Source organism: Ammodytes marinus (genome assembly GCF_949987685.1).
Source record: "Ammodytes marinus genome assembly, chromosome: 20".
In the NCBI taxonomy this organism is placed as follows: domain Eukaryota; kingdom Metazoa; phylum Chordata; class Actinopteri; order Uranoscopiformes; family Ammodytidae; genus Ammodytes; species Ammodytes marinus.
The window spans coordinates 10,829,290-10,842,681 of record NC_137224.1 but is presented as its reverse complement, the minus strand read 5'-3'; the positions used below and the strand labels follow the sequence as shown (position 1 = coordinate 10,842,681).

Below are 13,392 nucleotides of genomic sequence, written 5' to 3'. Positions count from 1 at the left end.
TTCATTCCAGATACACAATTGTACCATTTCTCTCAAACATTGTTCACAAATCTGTCTAAATGTGTGATAGTGAGCACTTCTGCTTTGCTGAGATAATCCATCCCACCTCACAGGTGTGCCACATCAAGATGCTGATCTGACATCATGATTAGTGCACAGGTGTGCCTTAGACTGTCCACAATAAAAGGCCACTCTGAAATGTGCATTTTTTTGCTTTATTGGGGGTCTGGGGACTCAGAACCAGTCAGTATCTGGTGTGACCACCATTTGCCTCATGCAGTGCAACACATCTTCTTCGCATAGAGTTTATCAGATTGTCAATTGTGGCCTGTGGAATGTTGGTCCACTCCTCTTCAATGGCTGTGCGAAGTTGCTGGAGACGGCTTATGGTGGAGAAATGAACATTCAATGCACGAGCAACAGATCTGGTTGACATTCCTGCTGTCAGCATGCCAATTGCACGCTCCCTCAATGCTTGTGGCATCTGTGGCATTTTGCTGTGAGACAAAACTGCACATTTCAGGGTGGCCTTTTATTGTGGACAGTCTAAGGCACACCTGTGCACTAATCATGATGTCAGATCAGCATCTTGATGTGGCACACCTGTGAGGTGGGATGGATTATCTCAGCAAAGCAGAAGTGCTCACTATCACACATTTAGACAGATTTGTGAACAATGTTTGAGAGAAATGGTACAATTGTGTATCTGGAATGAATTTTAGATCTTTAAGTCCATCTCATGAAAAATGGGAGCAAAAACAAAAGTGTTGCGTTTATATTTTTGTTGAGTGTATATATACTTCCAGGTATATAATTCATTGAGAACATGGAGTAATAGGCATAAGCATAGAGTCCTCTTTAGTCAATGTTTTCTTTTTTCTTTCACTAATAAAGCTATAGATCAATAGAGGAGTTATTTATATCATACTCTATATTCCGGTAGCCTTGGTAACCTTGCGTCTCTCTCTCTATGACCGTTGCTGGGTTAAAAGGGTTTGTATTGTTTTTTTCCCCCAGGAACGTTATTGGTGGAAAACATGCAGATAAATGGAGTGGCTGAGGGGCCGCATCGTACCATCTCTCTGTCTCTACGGGATAACCATGACTACTGGGTGATCCTAGACTCATCCAGACAAGCCCTTTACCTCAACAGCACCGGACGCGTTCTGGATAGGGATGTAAGGCTATTCTTCTTGGTTTAGGTACTCAATGTGAGATATTTAAAGGCGCTACGAGTCAGTTTGTGTTCATTTTTGCACCCCCTTTGGACACAAGCCACCTGTTGTTCCTGGGTGAGCGTACCCAGGACAAAGGCATTAAGAACATTTATATTAAAATAGCATTCTTTGCACTGATAGTCCCGTTTGCTGTAGCATGTCATTTATGATCATCAGAGAAAAAAAAATGACTGTTTCAGAAATATTTAAAAGTTCCTCGTAGCACCTTGAAATAAAAACTCCTTCTCACTATGTGATGTGGGGAGTTAGTTGCATGATGCTATGTACTAGAAAAGAGTAAGGCATATGTATCGGTCCCAAATTAAATATATCGTCTTTTAAAGTTTGATTAGCTTTACAAAAATCCATCTATTTTAGAACCAGTTTCTAGAGGCTTTTAACACAATCTCACCCTAGTGGCGTAGAAAGGCTTATACTGCTTATGATTTTCAAATTAAGAGCACATTTGACGATACAGCCTTGTTTCTTTGGTGCTATACATGATTCTTTCTCACTAAACATGTACAGCTCTGTAACTTTTTCCAGACTTTTCTGTTGTGAAAAACACTCAGATTGTATTAAGCTCCATCTCCAAGTGGAAGACAACCGCCCTCCCGCTGATTTGCTCTGTGTGAAGTAATCCAGCCCATGTTTTTGAAAGTCTGGTTTGGTACAAATAGTACAACACAAGAGGCTGGCAGTCCTCTGTGCAATGCTTTATTTAGTAATTATTTTGTTTATTTTTTTTGCTGCTGCTGCTTAAATTATTCACTGTGCCATTGTCTCTGTTTTTCTCTCCTTTTTTTCTACAGCCACCCTCATACATTCAGTCCATTGTGGTTCAGGTTCAGTGTACCAATCAGCTGGTAGGCACGGTGATTTTGCACGAAGTCCGCATCGTTGTTCGGGACCGCAACGACAACTCGCCGCGTTTCCAACAGCCAAGATACTATGTCGCCGTCAACGAGGTAAATCACACACACACACACACACACACACACACACACACACACACACACACACAAACACACATAACACTGTGTCTCACAGAGAGGCAATGAAAGAAAAGGAAGTCCATAAAGCTCAGTGTGTTGGAAATACTTTTACAGTCTTTGCCCTTAAATCAGGAGCCATTTATTGCACTTATTCTGCAGTGGCGCTGTCCATCATCATGGCAGTATGGGACTCAGGGGTCTGAGTCCAGAGACCAAAGAAGACGCAACATAATACATGAATACAGTAGCTCAGTTGTAGCCTATACTGTAACAAGCCAGCAATGCCAGCAGGCTGCATCGGCACAGTCACTATACAGAATGTGTGGCCTGGCATACTGTATGTGCACTCTGCATTATGTGTCTCTCCAAATAATATAATAGCTAAGATAATACATGGCATTTTGCTGTCAGACTAAAGCTAAAGGTCAATACTGTAAGCAGGCAGGGAAAAAAGCTAAAGTCTTTTGGGGAAATAAATATGTTATTGGGGGGGATTGAACAAGAGGAGGTTCAAACTTAAACTGGACAAGGATACGCCAGCACAGGCCTATAGGCGTACCCAGTAGAATATCTCATTATACAGTCTCCCACCACCTGTCCGACTCTATCTGTCTTCTCAACCTCTCTCTTCGCCTCCCTTCTCGGTTTTTGTACAGCTCCCCCACTTTCATGCCCAGACCCCCACTCTCCCACACACATACGCAAGCACGCGCACACGCACGCACGCACGCATGCACGCACGCACACACACACAGACACACACACACACACACACACACACACACACACACACACACACACACACACACACACACCTTTCCTCATTATGTCACCTTTCCTGTGCCACACTCTATACGTTTGGGCTTGTCTTGCCTCCTCGTACCCTGCACCACCACTTTACTTGTTCTCAGCTTCATCATAAATCCTACTAAAATAATTCCCCTCAATTCACTGCTTGGACCAACGTACTAGTTTAAGAGATAGTGTCTAAATTATGACTCCAACCTTTGCCTGGCAGGCCCAAGGTTGGTGGGTATTCATTTTCAAAAAAGTTGAATACATTTATTCTGATGTGTGGGGAAATAATTAAGATTTGAGTGCAAGAAGTCTGCTCATTAGTCAGAGAGCTATTGTCTCATTCCCTTGTGTTGTCCCCCCCCCCTCCCCCACGCCCCCCCAGAACTCCAACGACGTAATGCAGTTCATTTAATATTGAAACAGTGACTCGGTGAAAATGAATTCAGCTTCATCTACATTCATGTGTTTTTAGTTTAGTGAGTGAAGCGGACAGAGTAATAACAGAGGCAATGTGGTTGTTTATATAGATTTATAGAGCATCTAAAGACACCATTTTAAGAGTTCACTGTGAAAAGTTTCTGGGTACAAGGTGATCCTTGTGGCAGATATTCATGAGTTGGTGCCAGTGCCAAAGTCTAGAGTTGTTTCTTTAAAGCCCTATATCCAAACGTGGCAAAGTGTCAAGAATGAGACGTTCTGAAGACACCATTGTTGAATCGTGTGGGAGGCAGAGATAACCCTGTTGAGGGAATCCATGTAAGAAATCATTGGTGCAGCAGCTAAATCAAACTAAATCTCAAATGGGTTTTTTTTCCCCCATACTGACTTGATCACGGAAAAAAACAGCATGGCAATTTGTGGTTGGCAAAGTTCGTCAAAAATTGTCAGAAATTCTCATCTCATGTGTTGTGTTGGCAAGTGTTAAAACTTTTTGTATCTCACAGTAAAATCCAATCTTTCTGACTACTTAGCTTCTCTTTTTCTCTACTAGGAGTTGTCTTGTTGCACGTGTTACGGGTAAAATGAAAGTCTAATTTGAAGGGAAAAATCAAAGCCAAAAACTAATGTAAATGTTAATAGAAAGAAAAAGCACAATAAAATGTATTTACATTCTCTAAATACTCTCAATACTATGGCTACTGTCGAGTTGTTTGCAGAATTAGCTGCGTCGTGTCACCAGTATGTTTTTGGAAAGAAGTCTGATTTTGCTCAAGATATTAGGCCTGATTCAAACCCATTATAAAATATAGCCTATTTTAGAATCACACAGCAAACTCTTAACGAAGTAAAGCTAATTTAATAGATTTCATAGCTTAGCTCAGTGAACCATACTCAAAGTAACACATTATCAAGAAAGTTTACTAATATCTGTGACATATTGAATTTAATTGTTTTTTGTTAGTTCGTTAGTTGGGACTCTGGGAGACTGATAAGGGTCTTACGTAAGAGCCTCAGGCCAAATTTCACGCAGTTTGGTCCTTTTTTGTGGCTACGGAAAACACTCAAAGGCAGGAGAAGGTGAGTGATCAAAGTCCCGCCTATTGAAAAGTACAGAACGGAGCGGCACGGTACTGACGTGTATCCGCTCGTTTCGGGCCCCTGAGCGACATATAAAAAACAATTCCGACTCCTGCGACCTCTAGAACAATACTTTGTATGTGTCCCTCTATTATCTTGGCCACTTGAAATATATGTTTGCACAACACTGTCAAGGAGGACAAGACACACCTACACAGGATATAGTAAGCTATTTGATTAAAGTGTTTGGCATCGTGTAGTTTGAGCTGGTAAACAAAGATACTGAAATTCTCCGTCTCTGATGTGTTTTTTTTCCAGCTGACTCCAGTAGGAACCACTATCTTCTCTGGGTTTGGAGGGAACAATGGGGCAGCGGACATTGACGACGGTCCCAACGGACAGTTAGAGTACACCATCCAGTACAATCCAAGAGACCCGGTAGGCTTTTTTTTCAGCCTGCTGAACTCTTTCACGCGTGATGTAGTAGTAGCCAGGTTAACTCTGTTGTCCAGCTATCTTTTTTTTCACAGACGAGGCTGAAATAGGCTAAGACTATACACAGTGCATGCGCAACTGAGGGTAGTCCCATTTCCAATATCAATTATTAGGCTATTAACTATCTAGACCAAAGCATTGTATTCCTTATGATAACTTACATTTGCATAATATGATGTTAATATCAAACACACAAACTAAAAAATAAATACATTTATTTTAGATTTTTTTGGGAGGGGCCCCCCTGGCAGTCGGGGGCCATAAGCAACCCCTTAGTTTGCTTATCCCTCGGGCCGGCCCTGTTTAGACTCTTAAGTAATTGTACAAATATTATTGGCTCAGTTGATATCTAAATCTCAGCTCTCTCTTATTATTTCTACCTGTAGTTTTTCAAATCTCTCCCTTCTTTGTTGACACTGGGTTCCTCTTGACTCCTCTATATATTTTTCTTCCAATATTAGGGCCTATACATAGCACATATAAATCCATTAGTCTGATATAGAAGAAATACTGTCACTTCCTCTACTATGCTTTAATTGCTCTTAACTTCTATAGTCCACCCACGGCTATTACATGTCTCTAAGCTTGTGAAGTGACAGATTGTTGATCCTGCTTGTAAGTGGCTCACAATGTTTGTGTTGGCGATGTGTCCCTGTGTGTGTTTTTAGACGACAAACAGAACCTTCGACATCCCCCTGACACTGTTCGGGTCCGTGGTTCTAAGAGAAAGACTCAACTATGAGGAGTCAACACGTTACCTGGTCATCATTCAGGCAAATGTAAGTGTGTGTTGTTATGTTGTTAATTGTATGCCTACGGTCCTCCTGTGAAGCTATCAAAGATCAAGTGTGGGTTTTTTGTTCATATAATATCAGGTTTTCACTTGTGACCCATTATCAAGGATGTTTAAAGACATTTGAAAACTGATTGAGTGGGTAGCTCACAGCCTAGAAACCGTTGTTATTTTTGTGTGTTATTTTATTTAATGGGAACAATCCTGATACACGTAGATTATTTCTTCTCTTTTTGCGCCAGCCTTAGAACTATAAGCACATTCCTGTTAATAACTAATATATCTGTTAATGTAGCCTAATTGTTTTCCTTCTTTTTATTTCACAGAAATCTGTCTTTTTTGTTCATACAAGTGATATACCTTATAGTTAATTTCACTCAACATACACAACTCATGGGTGAATGGTGGTAACAGTCTGAAGGATCTCAACTGAGAAATGACTGAACAATTGTTAAAGCTGCTGCTGATGGTGCCATTAACGTTTTTGTTGTGACAGGAAAACCTTTCTTGCAAAACCGTTAGGTCACACAACACAGTAGCCCATTCATACGTCTCAAGGCCCAATTACCCTGAAAGCATTTTTAAAAGTCAACAGCAGGGGATACACAGGTCAAAAATTAATGTGTTTCTGACTGCTTGAAAATGTGGTGTATTCGCTGTTCATCTGAATACAATATTAGGACTGTTTTGTGCGGCTGTTACTGAATATTAAATTATTTTAGAGGTTGACCATGGGAAGAAAAAAAAAACCTCTTGGAAAAAGTCTGACCTTTCAGCAGTAGGCTACATTCATGTGAAAAAATAATAATCAGTGATCAATAGAGGCACTTATGTACTGTATGTACCCTTATCTCAATAGGCACATACTGTATATCTAAATGACAGAATAGCCTATATCTTTTAATTAATATTTTTCTCGTTCATCCTATAGCCTATAGCTTTTTCAAACATTTGATGGACATTACGGCTATGAATACAAGTCTGTACCATTAGCAATGAAAAGTAGACATAAGCAGTTTGTGTGTAAAGCCTGCAATGTGTAAAGAGCTTGAATCAATGTGAAATAAAAATACAAAACCAGTGTTATGTTACTATCTACTATCTAGTTTAAACACGTTTGCGGTTATTTCTCAATGCATGCAGCACTCTGTATAATTAGATCGTCTATGGTGTCACTCGCCCATTGAAATTAACCACTGTCACGGTTATGAGAGATGGCTGACAAAAACATGGATGATACAATGAAGTGTGTGCGCCGTGCGGTGCTGTGTTTTGAAAAGACTATTTGACTGGCAGAGGCATCCATTGCCTTCTTTAACTGTCAAGTGATTGACACTGAGGAGAGCAGTGATATACTGTAGAAAAACACTTGATTAAGGTCAAGTTAAATAACAGTAAAACAAGCACGAAACTTGATTAAGGTTGTGTGCTTCTTATCTTGTTTGGAAAAGTTAGTGGAACACACAAAAAAGAATATTATGTAATGCCATAAAACTGTGACTTCTGGAAAGGGTGCATATCTCAGAGTATGCTGCTGTATATGCAGACACCAGCGCGTAATAGCAGATATTATCTGAAGAGGTTTTTTTTTTTGGCGAATGTGATGTTTGCATCGAAGAAAGTTAAAGTTTCCCGGAGATCTCATGATTTGGCTGATCTGCTTTGAGAGCTTTTCAAAACTAAAGAACACGTGATAAATACAGCAGTTATAGGGACCATTCCTTTGAATCGGCTGAAGATCTACCTTTGTACTGAATTGGTTGGAAGGGCCTTCACCAATAGCTGATTAACTGGTAGACAGTAGCAATGGTTTTACAAGTGTGTGCGAAAATGAGCGGCTGCACAATAATGCCTAAGCAGGAAGAAAACGTTTGTGAATAGATTTTCTTTTCAATGTTGGGCTACGATTTTTGGTGTTTTGAGCTATACTTGTATTGATATAATTTACGAGGGCACTTGCGGAAATTCAGCCTCCTGAAGGTCTTCTTCTGAATCAAAACTTAATAGTGTGTAAGTAGTGCACATCCATTTTTAATTTTGTGTGTATCAAGGACTTTGACAAAACATTTCCACGAGAATGTGTGAGGATACATGTTGTGGTTTATTTCTAGATAGAAAGGTGGTAGGCCAGCAGGTGAACTACTTGAAAGACTCTTCTGTTAGTAAAACGCTGAGAATAGTCTGTTTGTTATGTGTGAAATGAGTCATCTTGTTGACCTAAAGTCACAGGTTTTACCAGGAAGGACTTTTATCATCAGCTAAAAAAAATGAAACCAGTTACATGATGAATGAGTCAATAACCAGATGTGTTCTCAAGCAGCAGCTGAGCTACAGTAGGGGCCGACTGTTTTCTCGGGACATTCACGGCATAACAAAGTTATGTACAGTATCGGCAGTGCTTTACGCTATTGCTATATGATTGTGTCCCATTCAGACCATTTGATCAAGCATTAATCTCACTATTACGTGCCTTATTGTCCTCGCACAAATGGTAATATCATGGTATGTATCCGATAACTTGCAGCCCACAGCTGCTGGAGTAGGTACACAGGGTTGAGTAGTATAGTGGAGAAGCTGACAGCGGCGGCCATATTGGCAGTGCTGAAAGTCTGAGGAAAGGCTGGATTATAAAAGTTTCTGTCGCCTTGGACAAATATGTTCTCATCCCCTGCAGACAGTAAACACCTGTAAGATAACCAAATAATTGTTGAAGGTGCTAAACAATGACACAGGGCACTGCTGCAACCAAGATGTCAACATTGTGAACATAGTAAACATTTTTATAATTGCTTCCAACAATGTAAAAATAACAAGTCAGGAACATTCTTTGGGTGTAAACCAGATGGTGGAGATAAATGTTAATGGATTCCTGGGGCTGACAAAATTGACAGCAGTAAATGTGTTATCATGAAAAGAGCTGTTCAGCAAATGTTATTATCATATGCTGTAGATGTTAAAGGTATGGTACAGTATATTATAATAAGCTATGACTACTCTGTTGGAGATTAGCTTTACACCTTTAAATGACTTGACATTGAGGTTAAGGAAAATGGTTAAAGGTGGAGTCTGCGATTCTGGAGAACACTTGTTAACAATATCATTTTTGTCAAAGCCTAGGCTCTGTAAACTGGATGGAAACCAAGGGGGCCCACCGTATATAGCAACATGCCTGTTTAAAGATGCCAGTGCTATGTCATTACCAAGCCCCAACCTCAGCGATTTTTACCAGCATCCAATAAGGAAGTGACCACAACTGTAGTAACCAGGAAGTGCCACTGGGGGCTGGGAGCAGAAGACAGCCATCTCTCATTGACTCCAATGTTAAACATGCCATATTACACAGTACACAGCATTATTAAACCTATTTACAGCCTGGGCCACGAAACCATTTTAGTCTGTATGTTTAGGTCATATCTCCATGACAACACTGAGGGGGGTGAATTTTTTTGGCCCACGCTAGTTTTTATTCTTTTGGAGGTTAAAATGTATTGGCGCGATCTCTTGAGTGACAGCTCTCCGCCCGTTGTCCCTCACTTTGCCTCGGAGGTATACGTCAGCTATCTCCCTCCCCCTCACAAAATGGCGACGTGCACAAACCAGGATTATTGGATGCCGTGTGAATAACTGAGGTCAGCCCGGATGCTACATCCATATTATTTACTATCTATGGTCATTACACTGGATTTTCTTTTTCAGCGGACACAGTAGCGGATTGTGAGGAGATATTGCTTCACCTTTAAGTACATTGTGCTGTGCTGAGCCAACCTTAAATGCATTAGTAGTTTGTTTATATGCTCTGATGAGGTATAAATAGACATGAAGATGATGCATGGGTAAAACTAGTCACCATCCTTTGAAGGCATTGAGAGTTCCCTGCTGCTGTTGTTGATTTGATTTTCTGAAAACATGCAGTGGGACTGTGTTTCACTTTCTATTCAAGACATGAAGATAAACACAAAGTATCTCTCTCTCTATCTCTCTCTATCTCTCCCTCTTTTCTCTGTGTCTATAGGACCGGGCACCTTATCCCAGTGAGCGGCGAACAGCCACCACCACTCTAACTGTGGATGTACTGGATGGAGATGACCTGGGCCCCATGTTCCTGCCATGCACGCTGGTGGGAAACACCCGTGACTGTAGTCCCATCACGTATAGGGCTAATGTGCTGGAGCTAACGGAGCCGGTAAGTGTGTGCATGTTTTTCTATCTGTATGTGTGAACGTGTGCATTCCTCCATTACCTATTCCCGTCAGTGTGTGTGTGTGTGTGTGTGTGTGTGTGTACTTGTGTGTTTGTGTGTGTGTGTGTGTGTGTGTGTGTGTGTGTGTGTGTGTGTGTGTGTGTTTGACATTGCCGTTTTTAGAGCACTTAAGTACATACTGTAGGATAGTTTTGGCAGTCTTTAACACAGCGTCTGTTTTGATCTGAGGTTAATGGTGAGAGCTAATCTCTCGGGGCTTATCCTTGTACGCTTCGTCTTATTACCCTAACCCATATTTTAACTGGTTATGATTCCAAGACCATGAAGAAGGGTTGCGACTCCTGTGTATCTGCTGACTTGGTTTGGTCCAACGTCATTCTGGCAGCTTTTTATATTGAGGCCTAGTTTGGCCATGGATGTCTGCTTTTTTCTAAACATCTGAGCTTTTTAAAACATGGAATAACATATGTACCACTCCTGCACTTAAGATAACAAAAAGAATACAATTTAGGATTGATTTATTTGACTTTACAAACAAGAACATTTAAGTTGTCACATTATGTGGCTTGTAGTGATAAAAACAGAAATTCTTATTGCATCCATGCAGAACATACAATCATAATGTATATATTTAAGGGAAATACTTTATTATGTTGCAATTGGTTTCTCGTATTTTTTTCAACTTTCAAAATAACATGTTGCTGTTAATGTCTTCCCGGAAAATATCTATAGTGATTGATAATGTTAACTTAATTGCTATCTGAACATGACTTTGGACAGCTCCGTAATGGAAAGAAAATCTGGAATGCTTTGTAATTTCTTTCAAGTTTATTTCAGAAAGATTGTTCTGTAAATCTCTTGCGGAAGGAACGAGTGGTATTTAAAAGGGAGTGTGCAACACTGCGTTATGTATTTATGCTTACACAGCTGTATATATCATTTTGCATTTGGAACGTCGGGCATTTAGCTGATGCTGTTATCCAGAGCGACTTACAACACCACTTTGTAAATGAGACAAAGCCGCTGCAGGCAAAATCTTCAACTCTGACAAGTCAGCAGTGCATTCATCCCACACCACACACACACACACACACACACACACACACACCTACACACACACACACACACACACACACACACACACACACACACACACACACACACACAACACACGCACACTCTTGATTGTGACAAGACATCACTGTGTTCATGCCTTAACTCCCTCCCACCCCAATCCACCTACTACACCTACATACCTGTAACAGCAACTGAATAGCAGCCATTCTTACCTGGACATTGTCTAGTTCATCTCTGTTTATACTGAGATATTTCTGTACACAAACTTACTAGTATTGTCACATAAGTCCAGACACACTTAGGGAACTCTTTCTCTGCCTTTGAGCCCTTCTCTCTCTCTCTCTTTCTTATCTCTCCTCGCACACTCCTCACACACACCTCACACACACACACAGACAGTTTTTTCTAAGCCAAGAGAGACACAGCGCAGAAACCACAGGAGTAAATCAACTTTACACTTTGTGGTTTTGAGAAGGAGCAAGCGTACACGCTGACAAGGACAAGGTTTACGACGGGGAGTATAGTGGGGAGAGGGGAGGAATCAAACGGGGAGAATAAGCAGCAAGGTAAAAGGCAGCAGACACACTGAAAGGTTGTGCCGGGGAAAACACCTGAGGGTTTTTTGAAGTTCGGAAGGCAATGCTTAAAAACGCGTTGCATCAAATGAAGGGGAATGTTCCTCGCTTGTCAATTTGCTCCCAATACACAACTGCTGCTGACTCGAGCATTCCCTAATCTTACATCATCACAGCGGTAAGGGCAAGTGGGACCGTTCTAGACAGAAGGTTGGCGATGCCGCTCCTTTCAGCTTGGTGATTTCCACTCTTTGATTTGGACTGTGACCCCTGTTACACTACCAGAGCCGGGGACCTTTTGCAGAATGTCAGTTTGAAGCTTGTGTTAAGGAGAACCGGATGACCTTTTAACGCAGCCGACATTTTGACGTGTCAAGGTATAGGGGGTAAGCACGTGCGTAGGTAGAATTAATGATGGCTGCACCCCATGTAGGTTTGCCATTTTCAAGGGCCCTCGGGTCGTATGTTCTGGTTCTCTGGCATTCCCTAATTGGGTGTTGTTAATGTCACCAGGGATACCAGGGCTTCTCCTGCTTTGACCAGTCAAAATATATTCTACAGGAAATGTAAAAATCTGGTCCAACCGTTGATTCTGACCAAGCCTCCATTTTGGGCCACCCTGTACTGTAAATCATTGATGTTCTTTATGAAATGGAGTTAGGCTTAGTTATAGCTCAACAGGTGAAACAATACCAAAGGGAATATCGTCGTAGAGTCGGCCTTTCAAGTTGTGAAACTCACCTGCAAAAATAATCAAGCTTATTTCCTAAATGATCATACACTTAAGCCTTAGCTGTTCCAGGTTATTTAAATGAATGTGTGTTTATGCAAACAGCATGAGCTGCCCCCATTAGGTCCGCCTGAATGCCCCTCTATCTATTCAAAGCACACCTCTCAGGGGCCCCTGTTTGATTGATTGAGACCAGACTTTGAAGCCATCTATCAATTCAGCTTCAGTGAACTCCAATATATGGTGAATGCACTTTATGCTCCGGGGTTTCACGGCGGTGGATCCCCTCAAATTTAGGTTGAAGAGCAAAAAAGGAAGCTGATGGATGGATGGATGGATGGATGGATGGATGGATGGATGGATGGATGGATGGATGGATGGATGGATGGATGGATGGATGGATGGAAACGACAGCAAAGAGCTGCTGTCACGAGGGTATAAAAAAGGTGGGTAGGTGAACTCAGGAGAGAATTGAACGAAGAGGAGAGTCAGGGCCCCGTAATCCTTCTGAGTCCTAATCAGACTGATGAGATATGACAAGCTCAGAGCCTCCGGGCCAACATACATTTTCTCCCTATGTGTCTCTCTATCTCCCTCACACACACACACACACACACACACACACACACACACACACACACACACACACACACACACACACACACACACACACACACACACTGAGACGTTGGCCACTTCTGCCGAGGACTTGACTGTCAGGACACGTTCACACATACGCTTCAAAAACATTGCTGCCTCTGCAACTCAGAAATGTACATTGCTGTGAACATTGCTGTGAGGGGGAAAATAGATTATTGAACAGCAGTACAGTAAACAAGACCTTGCCAATCCTTTCACTTTTCATTCCATCAGACTGCCAATTGATTGGCCACAAGTTGCAACTAAAGAAGAACAAAGCATTAAAGGCTATACAGCAATAATACAGCTTTAACTTTATTTTGCGTCCAACACGGACTCCCAACTTTGCAACGC

The 13,392-nt window shown here is 41.4% G+C and overlaps 1 protein-coding gene across 1 annotated transcript in view; it reads left to right on the top strand.

Annotated features, from left to right (window-relative positions):
- Window positions 1-13,392, top strand: part of LOC307266459 (protocadherin-15-like) — a gene marked incomplete at both ends in the record, with an annotated part of 135,721 nt that overhangs the window by 24,871 nt on the left and 97,458 nt on the right. Inside the window, 5 exons of the mRNA XM_080048487.1 lie at window positions 1,018-1,178; window positions 2,030-2,185; window positions 4,847-4,966; window positions 5,692-5,802; window positions 9,829-9,999. Coding sequence (XP_079904613.1) covers window positions 1,018-1,178; window positions 2,030-2,185; window positions 4,847-4,966; window positions 5,692-5,802; window positions 9,829-9,999 — 719 coding nt within the window. The remainder of the gene's footprint in view (window positions 1-1,017; window positions 1,179-2,029; window positions 2,186-4,846; window positions 4,967-5,691; window positions 5,803-9,828; window positions 10,000-13,392) is intronic.